Below are 25919 nucleotides of genomic sequence, written 5' to 3' on the forward strand. Positions count from 1 at the left end.
CAGAGGTAGCGACCCCGAAGTTGTGAAACCCAAGGGGGACGGATCGAACCAACACCCAGGCCTCTGTTCCGGTTGGCAGCCTGGGAACTTTTCTTCTTCCTAGGTGCCCCCACCACGTGATCTGCCCAGCCAGCCTGCAGGGCCTCTTCCCCAGGGTTCCCAGGAAGCCCACCTGTGGCATCTCCTCACTACCTTTATCACTACCCGCAGCTGACAGCCTCACCAGCCACTGGCTCTTGCTTCAAGTTTACTTTAGGTGTCTGCTGCTGAACAGTTTCTGCAGCTCCCGCTTTGGGGTTCTGGAAAGTAGATTTATGTTGACGTGGTTCCCAACAGAGGCCTGGGTAAGGGCCTGAGGAGATGGGGCCACCTGACCAGGAGGCCAGAGTGCTGGGCTCCCTGCCCACACTGCTTGCAGATGGCTCAAGTGTCAAGGGCCAGCGTCCCATGGTTAGGCCAGGCCTGCCATGCCAGGCTGGTCTCAGGCTTATTACTCGATGGGGACACCAATCGCATCATCATGGTGTTAGCTGAGAACGTGCTTACAGTGGTGGGACTCGGAAGGACAGTGGTTTTAATTCTTTGTTTAGGAAGGCCAATGTCTAAGCTTCCTCAGGGACAATTTCTATTCATTTCTTTTGTTCTTGTAAGTGAATAATACTTTGTTAATCTTTGTGTGCCTTTTCATTTTTTTGGTAAAGACTGGGTGATTTTAATATTATAACCTGGCAACTCTGGAAATCAAATTCTCTTCCCTCTCAATTGTTTGTTGTTGTGGGTTGTTTATTTTAATGACTTTTTAATACTTTTTGTAATTCTGTATTCTTTGCAATATGTGGCCAATGACGTGTCTCTTCTTTCAGCTTAGTAATTAGCTAGTAATTGACAGAGATTTCCATAAATTTGGATCCAAAAATCTAACAAACAAACCCAAAAAGCAACCAACTAATACAAAGCTCAAATTATCTCTGCTTTTAAAGACTGGCTGTGTGTCGGAGCACTACTTCAACACTTCATTAGGTCCTTCGTCATCAACAGCTCTGCCAGAGCCTTACCTCCTTTTGCTTGGAGCCCCGAGGTCAGTCAGATGTGAAAGCTTAAGGTCTTCTCAGGTACTTGCAGAGCTTGCAGCTGGCTCTGAGCATACAGGTGGCCCAGTAGAGTTCCTGGTATAAATGGAATTTAAAAAATCCTTTTTCTGTCAAATACCTCATTTTTGCTGTCTGCCAGTTGTATCACTGTTATCTCTTTCCCCTTGTGGATATGACTAATATATCTGTTTTTAAATACTTTTGACAAAAACTGCCTGGGTGGCCGGCGCCACGGCTCACTAGGCTAATCCTCCGCCTTGCGGCGCCGGCACACCGGGTTCTAGTCCCGGTCGGGGCGCCGGATTCTGTCCCGGTTGCCCCTCTTCCAGGCCAGCTCTCTGCTGTGGCCAGGGAGTGCAGTGGAGGATGGCCCAAGTGCTTGGGCCCTGCACCCCATGGGAGACCAGGATAAGTACCTGGCTCCTGCCATCGGATCAGCGCGGTGCGCCGGCCACAGTGCGCCGGTCGCGGCAGCCATTGGAGGGTGAACCAATGGCAAAGGAAGACCTTTCTCTCTGTCTCTCTCTCTCACTGTCCACTCTGCTTGTCAAAAAAAAAACAAACAAACAAAAAAAACAAACCAGATTCTGGGAATCTTTTTGTGCTCTGGGTAAACCCTAAGGCAGATGAAACAAAAGCAAGCCCTAGAATTAGTTCCTCAGGGATGCAGCAGACAGATCAAAACACACAACCGCAACCTTTGATATTAGGCTATATATATATATATATATATAGTCATGTATATATGTGACATAGATATGACATAGATTGATATAGGGTCCCTGTCCCAGGAACGTGGGTTGTTATATGGTTAACACTGAGCTGGGGAGTTGGAATGATAGGTAGCTGGGTAAGTTAAAAGTGCTGATTTCTGGAAATTCTGCAGCTTCTTTCTTCTTCATGTTTTCTTCTGGTTGTAAATTTTTTTTATTAGATTCCAGATTTATGAAAAAGTTGGTTCTGACAGTTTTTGCTACCTTAGCAGTTTGTTACTTCTGTGGAGGGATAGAGTTTTGGAGTTCCCTACTCCACCATTTTGGTGATATTACTCCTAATAACAACTTTAAGATACGGTATTTATGCCCCTTGTTCTATTTAAAACTGGAATGTGGATTTTAACTTACCAGGTTTCCTCCTTTATCTTGTTTTTATTTTGAAATCTATTTGTGCCATAATGTGAACATGATTTGGTTTACTAACTCATGCAGATACCTTAACCCTTAAATGATAAGTTAATGGTATTGAGAATTCAAGCTTAATCTAGTTATAGTGTTTAAGTAGGCTTAGTGGGAGGTATGTAAGTCACTAAGGAGTGTGCCCTTGGAAAGTATTTTTCATGAGAGGTTTTTCATGAGAGGGTTGGTCATAGAAGCCTGAGTTAGACCTAACCCCTGTCTCTGCCTCCTGGCTTGCCATGGGAATGTTATTCTGAATGTGCTTCTGCTGATGCTACCCTCTGGCCTCACCAGATGTCTGATCCAGTGTTGTCCATCCAGTCGTGGGTTGTGAACCTCCAAAACCATGAGCCAAAGTAAACCTCCACTGTTTATAAGTACCTTCTCTCAGGTATTTGTTGCAGTGACAGTCTGATTAAGGAAACCTGATATCAGGATTGGAATTTGTGCACACTTAATGGAAATCAACTTTACTCTTGTTTTAATCTTAGCCCTACAATTTTCTTGAAATGCTTTCTCTGCATCGTTTTGACAAAGCTTTCTAGTCTTTGGGTTACATAAAAACTTATTCTGTAGTCCAGTACAGAGCTGGCAAACTTTTTCTGTAAAATATCAGAGAATAAATACTTTAGGCTACAAGACCGAGATGACTTGCAGCCGTACAACTGCCATGTATCATGAGGCAGTCATAGACAAAAAAATAAATGAATAAGCTTTGTTATTTTAATAAAATTTTACTGGGGCTGGCATTGTGGTGCAGTGGGTTATGCTGCCACTTGGGACACCGGCATCCCATATCAGAGTGCTGGTTCAAGTCCTGACTGTTCCACTTTTTTTTTTTTTTTTTTTGAGAGGCAGAGTGGACAGTGAGAGAGAGAGAGAGAGAGAAAGAGAAAGGTCTTCCTTTTCCGTTGGTTCACCCTCCAATGGCCGCTGCGGCTGGCACACCGTGCTGATCCGAAGGCAGGAGCCAGGTGCTTCTCCTGGTCTCCCATGTGGGTGCAGGGCCCAAGCACTTGGCCCATCCTCCACTGCACTCCAGGGCCACAGCAGAGAGCTGGACTGGAAGAGGAGAAACCGGGACAGAATCCGGCGCCCCAACCGGGATTAGAACCCGGTGAGCTGGCACCACAGGCGGAGGATTAGCCTAGTGAGCCGTGGCCCTGGCCAGACTGTTCCACTTCTGTTCCAGTTCTCTGCTATTGCACCTAGGAAAGCATCAGAAGATGTCCCAAGTTCTTGGGTCACTGCCACCCATGCAGGAGACCTAGATGGAGTTCTTGGCTCCTGGTTTTGACTTGACCCAGCTTCTGCCACTGCAGTCTTTTGGGGAGTGAGCCAGCAGTTGAAAGATCTCTCCCTATTTCCCCTTAGCCCCCTCCCCACATCACTCTGCTTTTCAAATAAATACATACAGTCTTTTAAAGAAATAAAATTGTATTTATAAAAACAGATGTCAGGCCAGATTTGACCCATGGGGCATAGCTTGCCGACCTCTGCTGTGGTATATACTTCAAGAAGGTTAAATGTATACAGTAGTCTCTGAACTCTGTCACATTCAGCATTGCTTTCTGTGGCCTTGACATGTGATGGACAGCTTGGTTTGGTATGATAATTTGTGTTTTGCACTTTCTTTACTTAAATTTTGTTGTTTTTGTTGTTAAAGATTTATTATTTGAAAGGCAGTTACAGAGAGAGGGAGAGACAGAGAGAGGTCTTCCATTCTCTGTTTCACTCCCCAAAAGGCTGCAATGACCGGAGCTGGGCTGATCTAAAGCCAGGAGTCAGGAGCTTCTTGCGGGTGTCCCATGTGGATGCAGTGGCCCAAGTACTTTGGCCATTCTCCACTGCCTTCCCAGGCACAATATTAGGGAGCTAGATTGGAAGTCAGTGAGATGGCAGCACTGCAGGCCATGGTTTTAACCCACTGCACCACAGCGCAGGCTCCTTCTTAAATTTCTTGGATATGTTGCTGCGCTGCTGCCTGCTGTTGTATGTTATTATTGAGAAATCTGATGCCAGTCTATTACTCTGTTCTAGAAATGCAGAAGATGCTGATTCTGTGTTTTATTAATTCTCTGTATTGGTTTTGTAGCTTGCCAGGAAGGATAAGGAGAGATTTGGATTCATGGGACTAGCAGTGTTTACCAAACCTGAAAGTCCTCAATAAATCATTTTAAAATTTATTTTTCTTCTTTTTTATCTGCATTTTGTTGTTAAAGAGAGGATACTGGAAGTCTAGTATGTTTTCCCTTTCAGGTGATATTTAATTTTCATCGTTAAAAATGTAATGCTGTTTTAAACTTTGGATAACACAGATGTGAAATTTTTTTTGTTTTGGTATAACATGATATGAAGAGTATGTTATTCAAATATTTCTTAACCATTTAGTATATTTTGGGTGTTTTAGGACTCAGAAAATGATACTGCAAAGAATGGTGCATTGACATGCTGAACTAAGGTCTTTTCTGCAGCCCACTATTATTCAATTCTTTCTTTCCTTAAGCACCGGAAAGGGCTTTTGCTGAAGGTCTCTTAGGTACCTTAAGACCACATCCACCACAGAGGAGCACAGTTGACTTTATTGTTTTTATTGAAATTTTGTTAACCAAGAGAGATTAAATTCATATCACAGAGGAAGGAACTGAAAATCAAATACCACACCTGGAGCCCAGAGGAGCTTTCTTGCAGGCCATTATCTGTTTTGCAGGCCTATCCATATCCCCTAAAAATCACTTATTACTCTTGTAAATTTCAGATTTCCTACACTCCCATCTCCTTCTCCCCCATGAAGAGGGTATTTAAGCTTCAACCATATGGTCCTTTTTGACTTTCATATTTTGTATGGTTCCTGTGCTTATGATCATGAATAAATTTAATATGGCTCTTGTTAATGTGTCTGTCCCCAGTTTGTTAGAGCAGATTCACACATCAACCCTTCAGAGGGAGTTTGAACCCTACAGGTCCTCTGGAACTCCTTCTCTATATACTGTGAGAATAATTTTACTCATCTACTAAGTTAACTTTTTTTTTTTTTAATATTTATTTGAAAGAGTTACAGAGAGGGCCGGCACTGTGGCTCACTAGGCTAATCCTCCGCCTGCGGCGCCGGCACCCCGGGTTCTAGTCCCAGCTGGGGCGCTGGGTACTAGTCCTGGTTGCTCCTCTTCCAGTCCAACTCTCTGCTGTGGCCCGGGAGGGCAGTGGAGGATGGCCCAAGTGCTTGGGCCCCTGCACCCGCATGGGAGACCAGGAGGAGGCACTCGGCTACTGGCTTTGGATCAGCGCAGCGTGCCGGCCGTAGCGGCCATTAGGGGAGTGAACCAACGGAAGGAAGACCTTTCTCTCTGTCTCTCTCTCATGGTCTATAACTCTCTTCTGTCTCTCTCTCACTGTCTAACTCTGCCTGGCAATAAATAAATAAATAAAGAGTTACAGAGAGAAGGAGGGACAGATCTTCTATCCACTTGTCCACTCCCTAAATGATCTCAATGACTGAGCCTGGGCCAGGCCAAAACCAGGAGCCGGGAACTTCTTCTGAGTCTTCCACGTAGGCTGCAGGTGTCCTATTTTCTGCTGGTATATTAACAGGGAACTGGATCATGTTTGCTCCATAAACGTGGACTGTCTTTCCATTTTGGGGGGAAGTTTTTAAATTTCTTTCAACAATGTTTTTGTTGTCTTCACAATATCACTTTTACACATTTAAAAAAAATTATATACTTATTTGAAAGACAGAGTTACAGAGAGGCAGAAGCAGAGAGAGAGAGAAGTCTTCCATTTGCTGGTTCACTCCCCAAATGACTACAAGGGCCACAGTTGGGCCAGTCCAAAGCTAGGAGCCAGGAGCTTCTTCTGGGTCTCCTTCATGGGTACAGTAGCCCAAGCACTTGGGCCATCTTCTGCTGCCTTCCTGGGCACATAAGCTGGAAGCTGGATTGGAAATGGAAGCAACCGGGTCTTGAACCATAGCCCACATGGTATGCTGGCTCCACAGGCAGTGCCTTAACCTGCTATGTCACAGCGCTGGACCCTGCATTTGTTTTGTTATACTTATTTCTAAGCATTTTAATTTTTTGGTGGAATTGTTTTCTTCTTGTTATTTTCTGAATATTCATTGCAAGTATATAGAAGTAATTGATTTTTATGTTAATCTTGAATCCTGCAACTTTCCTGAGCTTATTTATTAGTTCTAATAGTTTTCTAGTGGATTTCTTGGGATTTTCATGCCATTTTTGAGTGGAGATAGTTTTATTTACTTATTTCCAATTTAAATTTTTAAAAATTTTCTCCCTAAATGCTCTGACTAGAACCTCCAGTATAGTATCCAATAGAAATGGTCAGAGTGGGCATTCTTGTTTTGTTCTCCATCTTTTACAAAACTGTATTTCTTTTACTTATTTGGAAGGCAGAAAGAGAGCAAGACAGACGATATCTTCCACCTGCTGGGCATTCCCCAAATGCCCAAAACAGTTAGGGCTGGGCTAGAGTGAAGCCAGGAATCCAGATCTCCTTCTAGGTCTCTCACGTGGATGTTAGGACTCAAATATTTGAGCTATTGCCTGATGCCTCCCATGGTGCACATTAGCAGAAGGCAGAGTGGGACCTTAAAGCCAAGTGTTTTAGGTTATAACAGCTTTATTAAAATAAAATTCATACCACATATAATGCACCAATTTGTATTATACATTTAAACATTTTTAGTGTGTGCTGTACTGTGCAACTATTAGCACATTCAATTTTAGGACATTTCCATCAACTGAACAAGAAATGAGATACTCATTAGTAACCACTCCAGTTCTCCTCAAATATTTTCTTGCTCCAAGCTCCTGAAAACCACCTATTTATCTATATTGAGTTATCTGTTCTGGTCATTTTGTACAAAATCACATAATATGTGGCCTTTTACATTTGATTTTCCTCGCTTAGCAAATGTTGTGTGTGTCAGTATTCCATTACTTTTTATTGCCATATAATATCACATCATACAGATAGTGCAACTCATGCTGCTACAGACATTTGTGTTGAAATGTTTTCATTTCTCTTGAATATATGCCTAGAGGTATAATTGCTGCATTGTATGGTACCTCAGTATTTAACCTTTCAAAGAACTGCCACAATATTTTTCAAATTGGCTAATCCATTTTACATTCCCAGAAGCAGTTTATGAGAGTTGTAGTTCACGCTACATCCTCATCAACGCTTGCTGTCTGTGGTTTCTTATTATTGTTTTGATTTCAGTTTCTCTAATGACTACGGATATCGAGCAACTTTTCATGTATTTATCACTCATTTGTATAAAATTTTTGATCAAATACCTCTTCAGATCATTTATACATTTTTAATAGGATTGCATATTTTTATTATTGAGTAACAGTTCTTTTTTTAAAGATATATTTTTATTTATTCGAAAGACAGAGTTACAGAGAGAGGTAGAGACAGAAAGAGAGGTCTTCCATCCACTGGTTCACTCCCCAGATGACCACAACGGCCAGAGCTGCTTTGATCCGAAGCCAGGAGCCAGGAGCTTCTTCTGGGTCTCCTGTGTGGGTGCAGGGGCCCAAGGACTTGGGCCATCTTCTACTGCTATCCCAGGCCATAGCGGAGAGCTGGATAGGAAGAGGAGCAGCCAGGACTAGAACTGACACCCAAATGGGATGCCAGCGCTTCAGGCCAGGGCTTTAACCTGATGCGCTACAGCGCCAGCCCCAACAGTTCTTTATTTGTCCTAGATTCCCTAGTTTGAAATACTAGTATGATTTGTAAAAACGTTCTCATTTTATGTATTTTATTTTTACCTTCTCGATGGTATCCTTTGAAGCACAAAAATTACAATTTTGTTCAAGTTCAATCTATCCATTATTATTATTTTGTTGATTATGCTTTTGGTGGTATGTTTAAGACAGCTTTAACTAAGTCAAAATCACAAAGGTTTTCTTTTGTCTTTTCTTCTGAGAGATTCACAGTTGTTTTTTTTTTTAAGAATTTTTTAGTAAGTTTAAAATCAAACACACTTCCATTTAGTGCCAAAAGTTTATGCAGAGATCTGAAGTAGAACCAGTTGTCACACAAGAGTAAATACAAAATTGAGCAGTGATCTTCACTCCAGATGTCTGAGTGGTCAGCTGGAATGCCATACACAAGATAAGTCACACTGCAAATTATCATTTTTTGTTTGTTTACTGGCTGTCATTTCTAGTGTAGTAGAACCACGTCAGGGGAAGGGAAAAAGTGAGCACCAATTCTTACCTTGTTCTTCCTCCTGCTGCTTGTCTCTCTGCTCCTGTGTTGGATGCAGCAGAACCTACCTCCCAGTCAGCCCAAGACAGACCCATAGAAAAGGGCCAATCAGTTGTTTACCAGCTACAGCCAGGCTCATGTCCAGCCATAACTGGGCTTTCATCTGGAATCCTAATGAATGGAAAAGCTACAGGGGTCACCTGTGAAGGAACCAGAAATCATACGGAAACTGCAGCTCATTGAGGCAACTGCTTTTGACCTTTACCCAGAAACCTACCTTCTATAGATAGAAAAGCCATCTCCCTGGGGAGCAGAGTCAGGGATGGGAGACCATATTCCCAATAAGTCTTTCTAAGAGTCACGGCTTTGGCTCTAATTCCTAGTTCTTTGAGTCACTCCACAGCTCTTTCTGCTCTCATTCCTTATTCTTCTTGTGGTGCTGCTGCTTTTTAATTTTTACTGCCTTGCTGTCTTTTGATGTGTGCTTTGCTCTCTTGCCCATATCACTCTGAGATTGAGCTATTAGAGTCACTTCCTGTCTCCATGTTTCTTTTTCTTTTTCTAGAAGAATCCTTCATAAGGTCAGACTTCTAGTCCCACCTGGCTGCTTGCAAAATGGCTTCTATAGCCCTACTTTTTGCAGGTAGTGTTCAGGACACCCTCAAGGATGATCTGCCCAGTTTAATCCTGGAAGGACTGCCTCCTCTTCTTGCTCAGTGATAATGTTGTTGGGATTGAAGTCTTTCCCAGTCTTTTGGTGATGACTGATTTTTCTTTTTCTTTTCTCTCTCTCTCTCTCTTTCAAGATTTATGTCTTTATTTGAAAGGCAGAATGAAAGAGATAGAGAAAGATTTTCCATCCACTAATTCACTCCCTAAATGGCTGCAATGGCTGGGGCTGGGCCAGGCCAAAGCCAGGAGTCTGGAACTCCATCCAAATCTCCTGCTTGGGTGGCAGGGACCCAAGCACTTGGGCTATCCTCTGCTGCCTTTCCAGGGACATTAGCAGGGAGCTAGATTGGAAGTGGAGCAACTGGGTCTCGAACTGGTGCTCATATTGGGTTCTGGTGTTGCAGGTGGGAACTTAACCCACTGGGCTAAAAGAATGGCTCTGGTGATGACTTTCAAAGAGAGGGACACTTCTTAAATTCTAGTTTTAATGAAAATTTTTTTTATTTATTAGAAGGATACTTTTATCTTTTTTTAATTTTAAATCTGTTAGACAATGAGCTTCACCCACGCTTTGTCTTCAACATCTATTATTTCAAAGTACTTACCTTTTTGATCGATAACATGTAAATTTGTTGGACCAGACCTTGCTTCCAACACCTGAGATTAACAGCTCTATAGTCTAACATCATTAACAACCTTTCCTTGGAAAAATAGTATAGAGAACAGGCCAGATTTCCATGATCTTGGGCTTTTGTGAATTCATCCTTAATATTCTATGCCTCTTCTATTTTTCTTTGGCTACACCTGTTTCAAATGTCTTAACTTTAGCCTGAGGTCCTCCAGCTGTGGCATGTGTGAAATAACAAGCTAATCTTATAGTTTTGTTACTTATTTTAGGGTCTACAATCTAGTTTGAGTTAATTTTATTTATTTATTTATTTATTTATTTATTTATTTATTTATTTTGACAGAGTTAGACAGTGAGAGAGAGAGAGAGAGACAGAGAGAAAGGTCTTCCTTTTTCCATTGGTTCACCCTCCAAGTGGTCACTACAGCCAGCTAAAGCCAGTAGTCAGGAACTTAACCCAGCAGGAACCCAACTACTTGAACCATCAGCAGCCTCCCAGAGTCTGCATTGGCAGCAAGTTGAAATTGGGAATGTAGCCTGGACTCAAACCCAGGCACCCTAATATGGGATATGAATGTCCTAAGTGTTGTTTCCTTTCTTCTGTTTGGTTTAGATTGTGTTTGCGTTCCTTTAAGGAATGCTTTTAATTTGTTTTAAACCAGTTGCTCTTTTAATGTAATACTAATTAAGAACATGGGCAGGTTGATCTGAATTTAAATTCCTTCTTTGCCACTTGCTAGCTTTGATTTGTGATGGATTAGTCTCAGAAAAGTTATTTTTAAAATTAAGGTGATTATACTTATATGAATTGAGGTATTTGTAAAGTGCTTAAATGAGCCCTACAATTAGTAGATGCTCAATAGGTGAAAATAATTTGTAGCTATTAAATATTCCACTTAGGATTTCACATGTTGGTATTTATCTTAGCACAAATTATCTTTTCACAATTATAAAAAGTATATGCTTTCAACTTAAGAAGATCAAAAAATTTCAATTAGTAGAATTTAAAATAGTTTATTCCAAAGTTTCTTACTGTGAATGTGGTGGATAGGCTTTTTACCTGTTTTTCTTTTTCAAAGAGCATATTATGGTTTCCTGTATGAGGGAGATAGGTTATTTGAAAAAAAAAGTCTAAAATGATTTTTTTAAATATATTATTGGTAAATAAACAAGTGAAAAATTATATAGCTCTTGCCAGGATAGCTGCCTGATTTGTTTCATAAATGTTGACTGGCTATATTTATCATTTATGTATTTTTTGGATTATCTGTCATATATTTGTGCACTCAGATTCTGGCAATTAACCGTGGAGAAAATTTGAAGATACTGACAGTCAAAGTCAACATTTCTGATGGAGTGAAGAATGAATTCTGTAGGTGGTGCATCCAAAACAGGTCAGTTTATAGATATATTTTTTAAAGGTTTATTTATTTATTTGAGAGGCAGAGTTACAGAGAGAGAAAGAGAGACAGAGAGAGCTTCTGTTCACTGGTTCTCTCTGCAAATGGCCACAATGTCTGGAACCCGACTGATCCAAAGCCGGGAACCAGTAGCTTCTTCTGGATCTCCCATGTTGGTTAGGGACCCAAGCACCTGGGCCATCTTTTTCTGCCTTCCCGGGCCATTAGCAGGGAATTAGGTCGGAAGAGAAGCAGCTGGGACTGGAACTGTTGTCCATATGGGATGCTAGTTCTGCAAGAGGAGGCTTAACTCCTATGGCACAGTGCCATTCCAGTTTATAGATTTTACAGAATTTCCTCTCTTCTAAAATACCACACTGATCCCTATATTTACTAATATCGAGATGTATCTATTATGTAATAAAATAAAAAGCAAGTGACAGGTAATGTATAGAGGTCCTTTTTTCATTAAAGGATAGCAAATATGTTGTATATGTTTAAATGAAAAATATATGGAAAGGTGTAGAAGAAATTATTAATAATGATTACTTTTAGGAAAAGGAATTTTTACTTCAAAACTTTTTGGTACCATTTGATTCTTTTATAAAGAGCATTTTTTCCACTGTGAAAAAATAAAAACATCATACTGTTTGTAGTATAGCTGAAATTTTTTGCCCATTAAGGATGATTGAGTCAAACATTTAGTTTAATAGATGTTACACTATAAATCTCTAAAGATATGGTATGTAATTTACCTAAAATATTTTGTACATTAAAGATAACTGAAATAAAAGTTGATTTTTCAAAGAAATTTATGATCGTATGTAGGTTTTTCTTTTTTTTTTTTTTGACATGCAGAGTGGACAGTGAAAGAGAGAGACAGAGAGAAAGGTCTTCCTTTTGCCGTTGGTTCACCCCCCAGTGGCCACCGCGGCCGGCGCACCGCGCTGATCTGATGGCAGGAGCCAGGTACTTTTCCTGGTCTCCCATGGGGTGCAGGGCCCAAGGACTTGGGCCATCCTCCACTGCACTCCCTGGTCACAGCAGAGAGCTGGCCTGGAAGAGGGGCAACCGGGACAGAATCTGGCACCCCGACCGGGACTAGAACCCAGTGTGCCGGCGCCGCAAGGTGGAGGATTAGCCTAGTGAGCCGCGGCGCCAGCTCGTATGTTGTTTTTTAAAATAGTATTGCAATTTGTATAACACTTTAAAATGATTAATTTTAAATTTTTAAAGTGTTTGACTCTCACCAAGATCTGTGTTAGATTGGTTTATAAATCAGATTTTGTAGCCACCATTTGAGGGAATGAGAAAACTATGCATAGAGGTTAAAGCATCTTGCCAAGCAGGAGGTGTAAATCTTGGATATGCTCTTTACCAGCTAGCTCTGTATAACTTTAGTTTAGACCTGCAGGGATGGAGAACTGACTGCAGGTTGTGTAAAGCTCACAAATTCATTTGGTCTAGCCCTGCCAAGGCAACCACAAGCAGGACTGAAAATCCAACGAATCTATAACAGGCGAATTTTTAAGTTGATAATTTTGTGTGATCCTTAAATGATGTGATAAATGTCCAGATGGCCCTTGGCAGAAAAAAGGTGCCTCACCCCTGAAGGGATTGATGGGAATACTTGAAAAGGTAGGCAACTTATTCTTCGAGAAGAATAAGTGAAGGCTACTTTGGGAATTAGCTATCTCATCCAACATGACTGGTTTGCTTCTTAAAGGTTTATTTGTGTACTTGAAAGGCAGAGTTAGAGAGAGAGAGAAAGAGAAAGAGTGAGCGCAAAAGAGCGCAAGTGTCTGTCTGCTGGTTCACTCCCCAAATGGCTGCACTGGACAGGACTATACCAGACCTAAGCCAGGAACCTGAAACTCCATGTGGATCTCCCAATAGGGATAGAGGGGCGCAAGCACTTGGGCCACTCTGCTACTTTACCAGGTGTGTTAGCAGGGAGCTGAATCAGAAGTGGAACAGCTGAAACTCAAAATAGCATTCATAGGGAATGCCTGCCACGCCACAATGCCAGCCTCTTCAACATGACTCTTCTGTTGGTTCTTTAGAAGTCAACTTGTTAAGCCAATTTCCTTAATGGATCAACTTATTGAATAACCAAAAGTCACTAATCCAGAAACTGTCAAATGAAACAAAGTATTAAGGAGTAGGTAGATCATTTAAACCTATTAGGTTACATTTTAACAGTGGACTTTTGTGCAGCCATTTAGATAAAGTTGAGATAGAACTAAAGTTGTGATACAAACAAATCTTACAAGAGATCTTCCAAGATGGCAGAATAGGGAGGGAGCTTTCTGCTCTAGTCTAGAAGATAATGTAAAAAAAGTAGAGAGAGTGCAGTTTCTGGGAAGAGTTAGGGGGAAAATGTTAGAGGAAACTATGCAAATTAGAGGGACACAAAGGACCTACCTATGTGGAGGGCTTGGACGCCCAAAACTCAGGACCCTAGCAGTTGAGAGCCTCTGCACCAGCATTGGAGAGTGAGGTGAGACTAGATTGCAGCAGCCCAAACCATTGGCAATAAAACTGCAGGAAGAGCCTAGAAGGAAACCGGCTTGGAGCCCCGAGGGGGATAGTATAGCTGCCAAATTAGAGGAGAGAAAAAAAAGGAGGGACACGTTTCACCCTTCTCTGATCACCTTGCAGTGGTGTCCTGTAACAGCCAATAGTGGGTGCCATTTTGGACATATGTGACAGCTGCACCAGCTCATGTCCATGCCCAGCAACAAGTCTAGTGGAGACTCCTGACTCTGGTGGGGAGAACTAACAGGAGGCTGGATGCTGTGACTATGGAAGGCTTATGTGCCAGGACTGTGAAAAAACAGACTGTGTGGGAGGACTCATGGTGTGCCTGGGACTCTGGGCAGTTACTGTTGGGGACTCCACGTGCTCAGTGCTTTCTGGTTACCTGGTGAGGGACATTGCTGGGGAATCTGAGCTTACACTGAGGACTGCACAGATCTTTGGTGTGGTCCTTGTGGGAGAGCGGAAGAATATTATACCCATCAGGCACTGGTCTCCTTTAGGGAGAGATCAACTGAGCAGAATGAACCTCCCTTCTGATGATTAAAAAAAAAAAAAGAGGATACTTATCATGCTAAACATGGGTGTGTCTATTTTTTTTTTTTAAAGATTTATTTATTTCTTTGAAAGAGTTACACAGGGAGAGAAAGAGAGGTGGGGCGGGGTAGGGGTTCCATCCACTGGTTCACTCCCCAGTTGACTGCAACAGCTGGAGCTACACCAATTTGAAACCAGGAATCAGGAGCCTCCTCTGGGTCTCCCATACGAGTGCAGAGGCCCAAAGACTTGGGCCGTCCTCCACTGCCTTCCCAGACCATAGCAGGAGCTAGATTGGAAGCAGAACAGCTGGGACTTGAACTGGAGCCCATATGGGATACTGACACTGCAGGCGGCGGCTTTCCCCACAGTGCCACAGCTCTGGCTCCAAGGGTGTGTCACTTTAGACAAGCCCTTCACCCTGAGAACTTAACAGAGCTCTCTGACCACAGACACCACATGCCTCTAGATATTCACTGAAAGCAGACACTCCACTTATCTATAGAGGAATAGTACAAAGATAAAAGCCACCACATGGAAGAAACAAAGAAACCAAAGAGTTTCTCCACAAATGCCGAATAACAAATGCACCAATTCAAGAAATAAGAATAAGGAAGGCAGCATGATGCCCCCAACCAGAACACAATACTTCAATAATAGTAGATTGTGAAGATGATGAGATAGAAGAAATGCCAGAAATGGAATTCAAAATGTTGAACCTAAGATTACATAGAAGTAATCAACTGAAGCAAATGCATGAACTACTGAAATCCCTAGAAGACATGAAAGAAGATTTCTCTTATGAAATTGATATCTTAAAGAAATGAAAAATTCAGTAGAGCAAATAAAAAACGTAGTGGAAAGCCTTAACAACAGAATTGGTGAAGCAGAAGAAAGAATATCCAACTTAGTAGACAAAGCACAGGAAATTATACAGTCAAACCCAACACAAGAAGAAATTAGAAACAAAGAAACATGGTCATCAATGCGAAAGAGGGCAAAGGAAAGAAATCTCCCAATGAAAGTACAAAGAAAATCTAAAGTAAAAAATAGGAATATGTATGGAAAATGCAGAGCAAAGTTGTTACTTATCAGTAGTCACTTTGAATGTGAATGGCCTCAACTCTGCAGTTAAAACACACAGACTAGCTGAATGGATTAAAAAACAAAACCCATCTATTTGCTGCCTAAAAGAAACACATCTCACCAACAAAGATGCAAGCAGATTGAAAAGTGAAAGGATAGAAAAAGATATTCCATGCCAACAGAAACCAAAAAAGAGCTGATGTAGCCATCCTAGTATCAGACAAAATAGACTTTAACACAAAAACTGTTAAAAGAGACAAAGAAGGGCACTATGTAATGAGTAAGAAATCAATTCAACAGGAAGATGTAACTATTATAAACATATATGCACCTAATTACAGGGCACCTGGCTGTTTAAAAGAAATGTTAAGGGATCTAAAGGGAAATCGGGCTGGCGCCGTGGCTCACTAGGCTAATCCTCCGCCTAGTGGCGCCGGCACACTGGGTTCTAGTCCCGGTCGGGGCGCCGGATTCTGTCCCGGTTGCCCCTCTTCCAGGCCAGCTCTCTGCTGTGGCCAGGGAGTGCAGTGGAGGATGGCCCAAGTGCTTGGACCCTGCACCCCATGGGAGACCAGGATAAGTACCTGGCTCCTGCCATCGGATCAGCGCGGTGCGCTGGCCGCAGCACGCTGGCCACGGCGGCCATTGGAGGGTGAACCAATGGCAAAAGGAAGACCTTTCTCTGTTTCTCTCACTGTCCACTCTGCTGTCAAAAAAATAAAAAATAAATAAATAAAAAGAAAGGGAAATTGAATCAGTAATAAAGGCCCTCCCCACAAAGAAAAGCCAAGGACCAGATGGCTTCACAGCTGAATTCTGCCAGACATTTAAAGAAGAACTAACTCCAATTCTTCTCAAGTTATTCAAAACAATTGAAAGGGAAGGAATCCTCCCAACTTCTTTCTATGAAGCCAGCATCACCTTAATTCCTAAACCTGAAAAAAATGCAACAGAGAAAGAGAATTACAGACCAGTTTCCCTGATGAACATAGATGCAAAAATCCTCAACAAAATTCTAGCCAGTCAAATGCAACAACACATCAGATTTATCCCTGGTATGCAGGGATGGTTAAACATTCACAAATCAATCAATGTGATACATCACATTAACAGACTTAATAACAAAAGCCATATGATTATCTCAATAGATGTAGAGAAAGAATTTGATAAAATATGACACTCTTTCATGATGAAAACTCTAAGCCTATTGGATATAGAAGGAATATTCCTCAACAAAATTAAGGCAATTTATGACAAACCCATAACCAGCATCCTGTTGAATGAGGAAAAGTTGGAAGCATTCCTAATGAGATCCAGTTCCAGACATGGATGCCCACTCTCGTCATTGCTATTCAATATAGTTCTGAAAGTTTTAGCCAGATCCATTAGACAAGGAAAAGAAATCAAAAGGATGGAAATTGGGAAGGAGGAAGTCAAACTATTCCTATTTGTAGACAACATGATTCTATATGTAGGGAATCCAAAAGACTCCAATAAGAGACTATTGGAACTCATAGAAGAGATTGGTAAAATTGCTAATTATAAGATGTAAAGTCAATGTATTTATACATACACACACAAAATAAAGTCAGTACACAAAAATCAACAGCCTTTGTATACACAGACAATGCCAAGGCTGAGATTGAGCTTCTAAGATCATTCCCATTTACAATAGCTACAAAAGAACTACTTTGGAATAAATTTAACCAAGGATGTCAAAGATCTCTACAGAATTACAAAACATTAAAGAAAGAAATAGAAGACGATGCAAAAAAAAAAAAAAAATGGAAAATCTTCCATGTTCATGGATTGGAAGAATCAGTATCATCAAAATGTCCATATTCTCAAAAGCAATTTATAGATTCAATGGGATACCAATCAAAATACCAAAGTCATTCTTCTGAGATAGTGAAAAAATTATGCTGAAATTCATATGGAAACACGAGACCTCAAATAGCTAAAGGAATCTTATACAACAGAAACAAAGCCAGAGGCATCACAATACCAGATTTCAAGATATACTTCAGGGCAGTTATAATCAAAACAGCCTGGTACTTGTACAAAAACACATGGATAGATCAGTGGAACAGAATAGAAATGCCAGAAATCAATCCAAGCCATCTACAACCAACTTATAGTTGATCAAGGAGCTTAAACCAATCCCTGGAACAAGGACAGTCTATTCAACAAATAGTGCTGGGAAAACTGCATCTCTACATGCAGGAGTATGAAGCAAGACCCCTACATTATACCTTACACAAAAATCCACTCAAAATGGATTAAAGATCTAAATCTGCAACCTGTCTCCATCAAATTATTAGAGAACATTGGGGAAACCCTGCAAGACATTGATACAAAGCAAAGAGTTCTTGGAAAAGACCCTGGAGGCACAGGCAGTCAAAGCCAAAATTAATAAATCGGATTACATTAAATTGAGAAGTTTTTGTATGGCAAAAAAAAAAAAAAAAACCAGGAGAGTGAAGAGGCAACTGACAGAATGGGAAATTTTTTGCAAAGTATGCAACTTGTCGCTCCCCCTCTTCATGGAGGAATGACACTAAACCCTGCCTAGGCTTCATATCCGAGTCACGGCACCATTATGTCGCTCCCCGTCTTCGTGGAGGAACGACACAGGACCCTGCGCTGTTCTTTCGTCTGCTCGGCCCTCCCCGGGTTTGCTGCTGGTTCTTCCCGGGTTGGCTACCGTCCCTTCCACCTCTGTGGAAGGGCGGTTCCCCCTGCCACTTTCCACACTTCCGCGGGGGAGCGGCACACCGCCGGCCGGCTCTCTCGGGGGCTGCACAGGTGTTCCTTCAGATAGATGTTCCTGGTGCATGTTGTCTCTCTCCTCCTTTATAGTCCTCTTCCACCAATCCCAACTCTGCTACCCACACGCCAAGTACGCTGCTCTCCTGCAATCAGGAGCAGGTCCTGCTGTTTATTGGTTGAACTGGAGGCAGCTGCGTAGAAGCTGTTTCCTCCTCTCCCAGCACCATATTGTGGGAGAGCAGATGCATAGAATAAGTCTTAATTCCAGTAACTTAGTCTAGTCCGAGTTGCTCCCAGTTGCTCTCCACACAACTTATAAAGGATTCATAACCAGAATATACAAAGAGATCAAGAAACTTCAGAAAACAAAACACACAACTCATTTAAGATATTGTTAAAGGACCTAAACAGACATTTTTCAAAAGAGGAAATCCGAATGGCCAACAGACACATGAAAAAATGTTCGGGATCACTAGCCGTCAGGGAAATGCAAATCAAAACCACAATTAGATTTCACATCACCCCAGTTAGAATGGTTTTCATACAGAAATCAACAGACAACAAATGCTGGCAAGGGTGTGGGGAAAGCAGTATCCTAATCACTTTTGGTGGGAATTTAAACTGGTAAAGCCAGTATGGAAGACAGTATGGAGATACCTCAAAAATCTGAATATAGACCTGACATATGACCCAGCTGTCCCACACCTGGGAATTTACCCAGTGGAAATGAAATCAGTAAATAAAAGAGTTATCTGCACCTCCATGTTTATTGCAGCTCAATTCATAATAGCCAAGAGATGGAATCAACCGAAATGCCCATCAACCTAAGACTGGATAAAGAAATTATTGGGGGGGCTGGCAATGTGGTACAGTGAGTTAAAGCCTCACCCTGCAGTGCTGGCATTCCATATGAGTGCCAATTCGTGTCTCAGCTGCTCCTCTTCCAATCCAGCTCTCTCCTATGACCTGGGAGGACAGCAGAGGATGGCCCCTTGCACCCACGTGGGAGACCCAGAGGAATCTCCTGGCTACTGGCTTCAGGTCAGCGCAGCTCTGGCTGTTGCTGTCATTTGGGGAGTAAACTAGTGGGATGGAAGACCTGTCTCTCTCTGGCTCTACCTGTCTCTGTAACTCTTTCAAATAAATAAAATAAATATTAAAAAAAAAGAAATTATGTGATATGTACACTATGGAGTACTATACAGTGGTTAAAAATGAAATCTAGTCATTTGCAACAAAATGGATAAATATGGAAAACATATTTAGTGAAATAAGCCAGTCCCAAAAGGACAAACACCATATGTTCCCCCCGATCTGTGAGAACTAATAGAGCACCTAAAATGAAAACTATAGGAGTGAAATTGACACTTCAAGAAGGGTAACTTGAGCTGCCCTTGTGTTGACTGTTGAGGAACAGTTTCATTTTTTTTCTTTTCACTATTTTTCTTCATACTATTTGTTAAACTCTTTACTTAATATAGAGTTAATCATATGTTTATAAATTTAATTGAAGATGGTTCTCAGTAAAATATAAGTGAGAATAAGAGAGGGAGGAGGAAGTTTGTAACTATAAAATTCTATAGTTCTGCATACATTCCTATGGACTTACTTCTAAGGGTACAATTTAAAAACTTGTCATGGGATTCCAAATCCCATTAAGCTGGGTGGTAAAAAAAGCCATCTTAAGTGTTAAAGTGATCATATTTAGTATTAATGTGACCATATAGGATTAAATATAAAAGTAATCCTATAAATATCATCAAGTGTCTGGTAATAATAATAGATAGAATTAAAAAGGGGAGAATGTTCCAACATAGGAAGCAGTCCACACAGCAGATTCATAGAGTGACAATTGCTTTAAGTAACATCTCCCCAAAGAGACACCAATTTGAATAGCAGTTCACTCACCAAGTCACTTTCACAAGAGCCCAGGAAGTTACATTTTATTATAATATAAGGGAAGATACATTGAAGAGGGCAGGAAAGAAAGAGTTGCCATGTTATCCCTCCCCCAGCTCTAAGCAACACTTTTTTTACACCTCCTGCTTGGGTGAAGAGAGGGAATTAAGTATAGACCCTACTGAAATCCATTACCAGGCTTACTACTGTAAACCTCAAAGCCTGAGTTTTGGGGAGCTGCATTGCTCCTTCTTAGGCCAGTACCTGCCGAGTGAGGCTTTCACACCTCCTTAGCCAAACAGCGGAGGGAGGTCCCCACCACCCTGTCTTCCAATCTGCAGCAGACAGCAGAGCAAGACTCCGGCTGCTGGTGTATAGGTAGGAAAGTCTGGGGAACTTTTGCCTTGGAGCTCCATGCCAGGCCTGCTGCAGTGAGACCGAGCTTTAGTGAAAGCCAATGAGGGTAAAGGCCAGTGCTCACAGATGAAGCAGGTACCGGAATTCTACAAGTTCATTCTGAGAAACACAACAACTGTGGGTTTGGGACAAACCTGGATGCCTGTCTGCCCTCTAGTGCTGCAGTAGGTACAACACTGACAGCAGATGTGCAGAGGACCTTTTGTTGGGCTGCCATCTAGTGCTGAAATAGTGGAAATGTCTGAAGACTCAGAAAATAAATGGATTGCTTAGAATTTTTGGAGGGCAAGCATGAACAAAACTAGATTACTAAAACTGGAAACAAAATGCTAATCGTTTGATACGCAGATAGTGTACACCAGCAAGCATCAAGTACTTTCATAGAAGCGTGACCTCATCTAATGAGCAAAATAAGGGCTCAGAAAGTGATCAGGTAGCAACTGATATGTGCAGGTTTTCAGATACATAGTTTAAAATAGCTGTTTCAAGGCAACTCAGTAAGATTCAGGAAAGCAGAGAGAAATGATTCAGTTCTCCAGTAGAAACTTAATAGAGAGATGAAAATAAGTAAAAGCAATCAGAAATCCTTGAGCTGAAAAGTACAATATACACACAATTTAAAACATATACAATGGATTAGTAGTGGATTAGATCAAACAGAAGGAAAAATACCTGAGCTGGAATACAGTCTTTTTGAAAGTACACAGTCAGAGGAGCAAAAGGGAAAAAAGAGGACTGAAAAAAGTTAATGAGAACTTTGGAATGTCATGAAAAGAATAAATATAAAATTATTGGAATTCTAGAAGGACTTAAGAAGACCAAACTGGTAGAAAGTATAATAAAAAAAAATAATAGCAGAAAACTTCCCAAGCCTAGAGAAAGATACTGCTATCCAGGTTTAAAAATGGCAGAGGTCACCAGCAATTAGATATAACTCAACCAGATCTGCCTCTAAGACATAACTAAATTCTCCAAAGTTAAAAATAGAGGATTCTCAAGTCTGCAAGATAACAAAAATAAGTCACACATAAGGGTGCCCAGTTCACCTACCTGAAGACTTCTTAGCAGAAAACTTTCAGGTCAGGAGAAAGTAGGATGGAACATAATATCAAAGGAAAAGAAAACCTGCCAACTAAAATAGCAAAATTCTTTAGATATAAAGGAGAGAGAAAGACATTCCCAAACAAAAATGAAGGGAGTTTATCACTACCAGATCTGTCCTACAAGATGTGCTGAAGGGAGTTCTTCAAGCCAAAATACACTAACAAGTAAAAAGAAAATATCAGGACTTAGGAAACTCACTGATTAGAACCTAGAAATAGACCCATGAATCTTTATCCAATTGATCTTTCATAAAGGTGGTAAGAACACACGTTAGAGAAAGAATTGTCTTCCATACATGGTGCTGGAGAAACTGGATATCCACATGGAGAATGTCACCTTACATAAAACCGAACTTACAGAATATTAAAGACCTAATTGTAAGACCTAATACTATGAAACTATTTGAAGAAAACATAGTAGAATTGCTTCAGGACATTGGAATAGATAAGACCACAAAAGTACAGAAAGCAAAAGAAATAAGATGAGCATATTTCTTTGCTAAAATGGAAAATGTGTCTTTGTTGTTTGAACAAAGCATGTCCGTGTCAAAGACATAGCATTTAGGGCAAGAGTCGTTTCAGTTATTTACAGTGCTGTCTTGGCCCTTTTAGGCATTTGAGTTTGCGACCCTGCTAAATTTGTGCTTGATTGTGTACATCTTACATAATATGTATTTTATATTGTGAAATTTGGTTTAAATGAGGTCCTTCTTCGTTTTATTCAGGGATATTTCAGTATTGAATTAAAGGCTATTGGTGGGGGAATGAGGTACTCAAGGTTCTTGTTTCTGCTGTGAAAAAGAATTAGAAGAGAAGATGTAGATGAAGATTAGCAGAGGAATATGATTTATTAGTGAAATGACAGTACACACTAACAGGGAATACTGGCATGCTCTAGAGTGAGCTGCAACCCCTGAAGTTTGTGATCAGCATCCCTTTATGTGATGTTGATGTGTGGGAGGTGGTGCTTTGGGCAGTTTTTTCCAGGAAAGGATGGAGACTCCCAGGAATTTGGTAACAGACCATTTCCTAGCCTTTTTAGGAAGTTTCAGAAGTATCCTTGTGTCAGGTGCACGATGGGAGATGTCAGCAGTGGTGATAGATCATTGTAAAGACACAGCAGCTATATTTTATTTTTTTTGGCCAGTGTTGGGTCTTGATGGCAACTTTGCTTTTTTTAATAGTGATTTCAGGTTGTGGGCCATGGGAGTTTTTAGAGGTAGCTTTGCAGGAGGATGTTGCCTGGCTCTTTCTCTGAGCCATAAATGTCTCCTTAGCTATAATAATAGTAAGTGAAAAAAAGTCTCTTAATTCCTTATACTATTTCAGTTCCCTGAAGATGCTAAGTGCCATGAATACATCCCAAGAAGTCAGTGCAGGGACAGAAATTGTTGTAGCTTAAGGAACAAAAAAAGAGTTTCTATGCTGTAGGATATAGAAATAGCTGTTGTCTTTCAGGGCTGGGTCTGATGCTCTAATGGTCAGCTGAATGAGTATAATTGAGGTGTCCTCAAATATAAAATAGAGCTACACCCTTCGGTTCCATGGAGGGGAGCAGAGGAGTCCAAGCCAAATGAGGACCTTGAGGTTTGAAGAATATTACTGAAGTTTCAGGAGAATATGAGTAAGGAATAGACTTTCTGGCATTTTCCTGTGAGCAATGGGGAAATTTTGGTTGAGAGTAAAAGTGAATGACCTGAAAGTTATCAGATATATGTAGTAGTTTTTTCTTATCCATTGGAAGATTGCCCAGTGAATGCCTGAAACTGTAGATAATATTGGACCTTATATATACAGAGGTTCATGGAAAATTATTAGTATAAGAGAGAGAGAGGAAACTCCCATCTGCAGTGGCTGGGGCTGGGACAGGGCTAGAGCCAGAAGCTGAGAACTCAGCCCTGGTTTCCCACGTGGGTGGCTGGAACTCAATTATTTGAGACAACACTTCTGCCTCACAGGGTCTGCCTTGGCAGGAAGTTGGAGTCAGGATTCAGAGCCAGGAGTTAAACCCAGGTACTCTGATCTGGTATATAGCCACTAGGCTAAAGGGATGCCCTATCCATGAACTTTTTGAAATACCATATATTATGTTTTTTCCTCTATATAAATACCTATAATAAAACTTGGTTTGTAAATTAGGCACAATAAGAGAGTAACAACAACAATAATAAGATGGGTTAGTTATAATAACATATTGTGATAAAATTATGTGAATATGCTATTTCTTAAAATATCTTAATTCCTCATTGCGTTATAGTAATGTTTTCAAACCATGGTTGACCCTGAGTGAGTGAACTATGGAAAGCAAATCCATGGGTGAAGGGGAAGGAGCTACTGTACAGTTAAGAAAAGCCACTTCCATAGGGTCTTCCTGCTTCTAAGGGCTATCTTCCTACCAAATTGTGCCATGACCCAGTACTATGTTCTGTTTCCTAACTGGCCAAACTCTTGCCGTGATTTATAAAACTCTTTGTAATCTTGTCATTATTGTATTTTTTACTTTGTTTTCCCCACACTTGACACAGTCACATTGTGCCCTACCAGCACTAATCCGTTCGTAGTTACTTGAATTTATCATGCTCTTTCATGCTTCTGAACTTTTATATATGCTATGGTTTTTTCTTGGAACACTCACGTTCCTTTGTTTTGCTTGGTGAGCCATAATGCATTTGGTGGTTTTTTTTTTTTTTTGGACAGGCAGAATAGATAGTGTGAGAGAGAGACAGAGAGAAAGGTCTTCCTTTGACGTTGGTTCACCCTCCAATGGCCGCCGCGGCCAGCGCACTGCAGCTGGCGCACCGCACTGATCCGATGGCAGGAGCCAGGTGCTTCTCCTGGTCTCCCATGGGGTGCAGGGCCCAAGTACTTGCGCCATCCTCCACTGCACTCCCTGGCTACAGCAGAAAGCTGGCCTGGAAGAGGGGCAACTGGGACAGAATCTGGCGCCCCGACCGGGACTAGAACCTGGTGTGTCGGCGCCGCTAGGTGGAGGATTAGCCTGTTGAGCAGTTTTAGAACCTGTCTCAGATGCTTCTTCTGGGAATTCATTCTTGACACTGCATTCCCTGACTTAATGATGGTAATGAAGCAGTATCTGCAGCAAATTCTTACAGGTAATGTGCTGGGCACCATGTTAAGTCTGTGTGTGAACTCACCACAACTCCATGAGGTAGATACTCTTGCTCTCATTTCACAGGGGTGGTCAAGTATATCTCCCAAGAAAGTAGTAAAGCAGAATTTGAGTCAAGGTAATCTGGCTCAGATCTTCTTTTTAACTAATATGTTATGCTATTAAGCATCATTGTTTTTGAGTTTTCCTTATCTTTATGTTTTACATTATTTCTGATTTTCCTTTTTTAAAAATTTGAGACACAAAGAGAGCTCCTTTTGCTGGTTTACTCCTCAAATGCCTGCAATGGCTGGGACTGGGGTGGGCCAAAGCTGGCAGCCGGGAAATCAATCAGGATCTTCCACCTGGGTGGTGGGAACCTGTTTACTGGGACTATCAACATTGCCTTGCAAGGTCTGCATTAGCAGGAAGTAAGAGGACAGGGTGGGAGTCAGGAATTGAATCCAGGCACACTGATATGAGTCATGGGCATCTTAACCACTAGGCAAAATGCCCACTCTGATTTTACTTTATTCATGCATACTTTTGTTAAAGTTTTTCCCACTGAGAATAGAACTTACCTAATATCCTTTTGCTCACCATTCTACATCTCTAAAATAAAGATGACAGTAGGGAATAGCAGGGATTTGAATGGAAGGAAGGATGTATGCCCTGCCTAAAAGCATCTTCATTGAAATAAAAGAGCACAAACGGTATGTTGCTCAGGTAACACTCTTCTATGAAAGTGTTTCAATTAGTATTACATAACTTTTGCTACAGCACATCAGACATGCTTAAAAGCTTGTCCCTAGTTCAGTTTATTTCCTAGCCTGAGATAAGTAGAAGAGATAGGATATCCTTAGAGATAATATATTAATTTTTCATTAGAATACATTAATATTTTAAACCATCAGTATTTTTGAGAACCCCTGAAGGGCAAAGATAGAGATGCTGGATCAAAACACAGAAAGGTTAGGGCTGAACTTGTCCTGTTTAGCTTGTATTTTTCTCTCATATTCTTTCTCTAGTATCTGCCGACAGTTGGTTCTGAGGCACTTACATATTCCATGGTATGTATGCTGCTTGGTGTGCCTGAACAATAGAGTAAGTTCTAGTTGAGAATGGCAAGAAGCTTGTGTTACAGTGGAGTTTTTCCTTTGTTAATTCTCCTTTGTTTCTCAGTAAGAGATAAAGAAATGAGAAAAGAAGGATGTAGTACTTGTCATAGCTTGAGCTGCCATCTCAAAATGCTGTA

At 41.1% G+C, this 25919-nt stretch overlaps 1 protein-coding gene across 13 annotated transcripts in view; it reads left to right on the forward strand.

Annotated features, from left to right (window-relative positions):
- The window catches only part of SRBD1 (S1 RNA binding domain 1), a 256608-nt gene that overhangs the window by 48408 nt on the left and 182281 nt on the right, over positions 1 to 25919 (forward strand). For all 13 annotated transcript variants that reach the window (XR_016230405.1, XR_016230404.1, XR_016230403.1 and 10 more), the window contains one exon: positions 11097 to 11200. Coding sequence is in view for 7 of the 13 variants with exons in the window: in XM_008254454.5 (XP_008252676.3) it covers positions 11097 to 11200 (104 nt within the window). In the remaining 6 variants the exon portion in view is untranslated. The remainder of the gene's footprint in view (positions 1 to 11096; positions 11201 to 25919) is intronic.

Source organism: Oryctolagus cuniculus, chromosome 2 (genome assembly GCF_051225735.1).
Source record: "Oryctolagus cuniculus isolate XC-2025 breed Fujian yellow rabbit chromosome 2, ASM5122573v1, whole genome shotgun sequence".
Lineage (NCBI taxonomy): Eukaryota > Metazoa > Chordata > Mammalia > Lagomorpha > Leporidae > Oryctolagus > Oryctolagus cuniculus.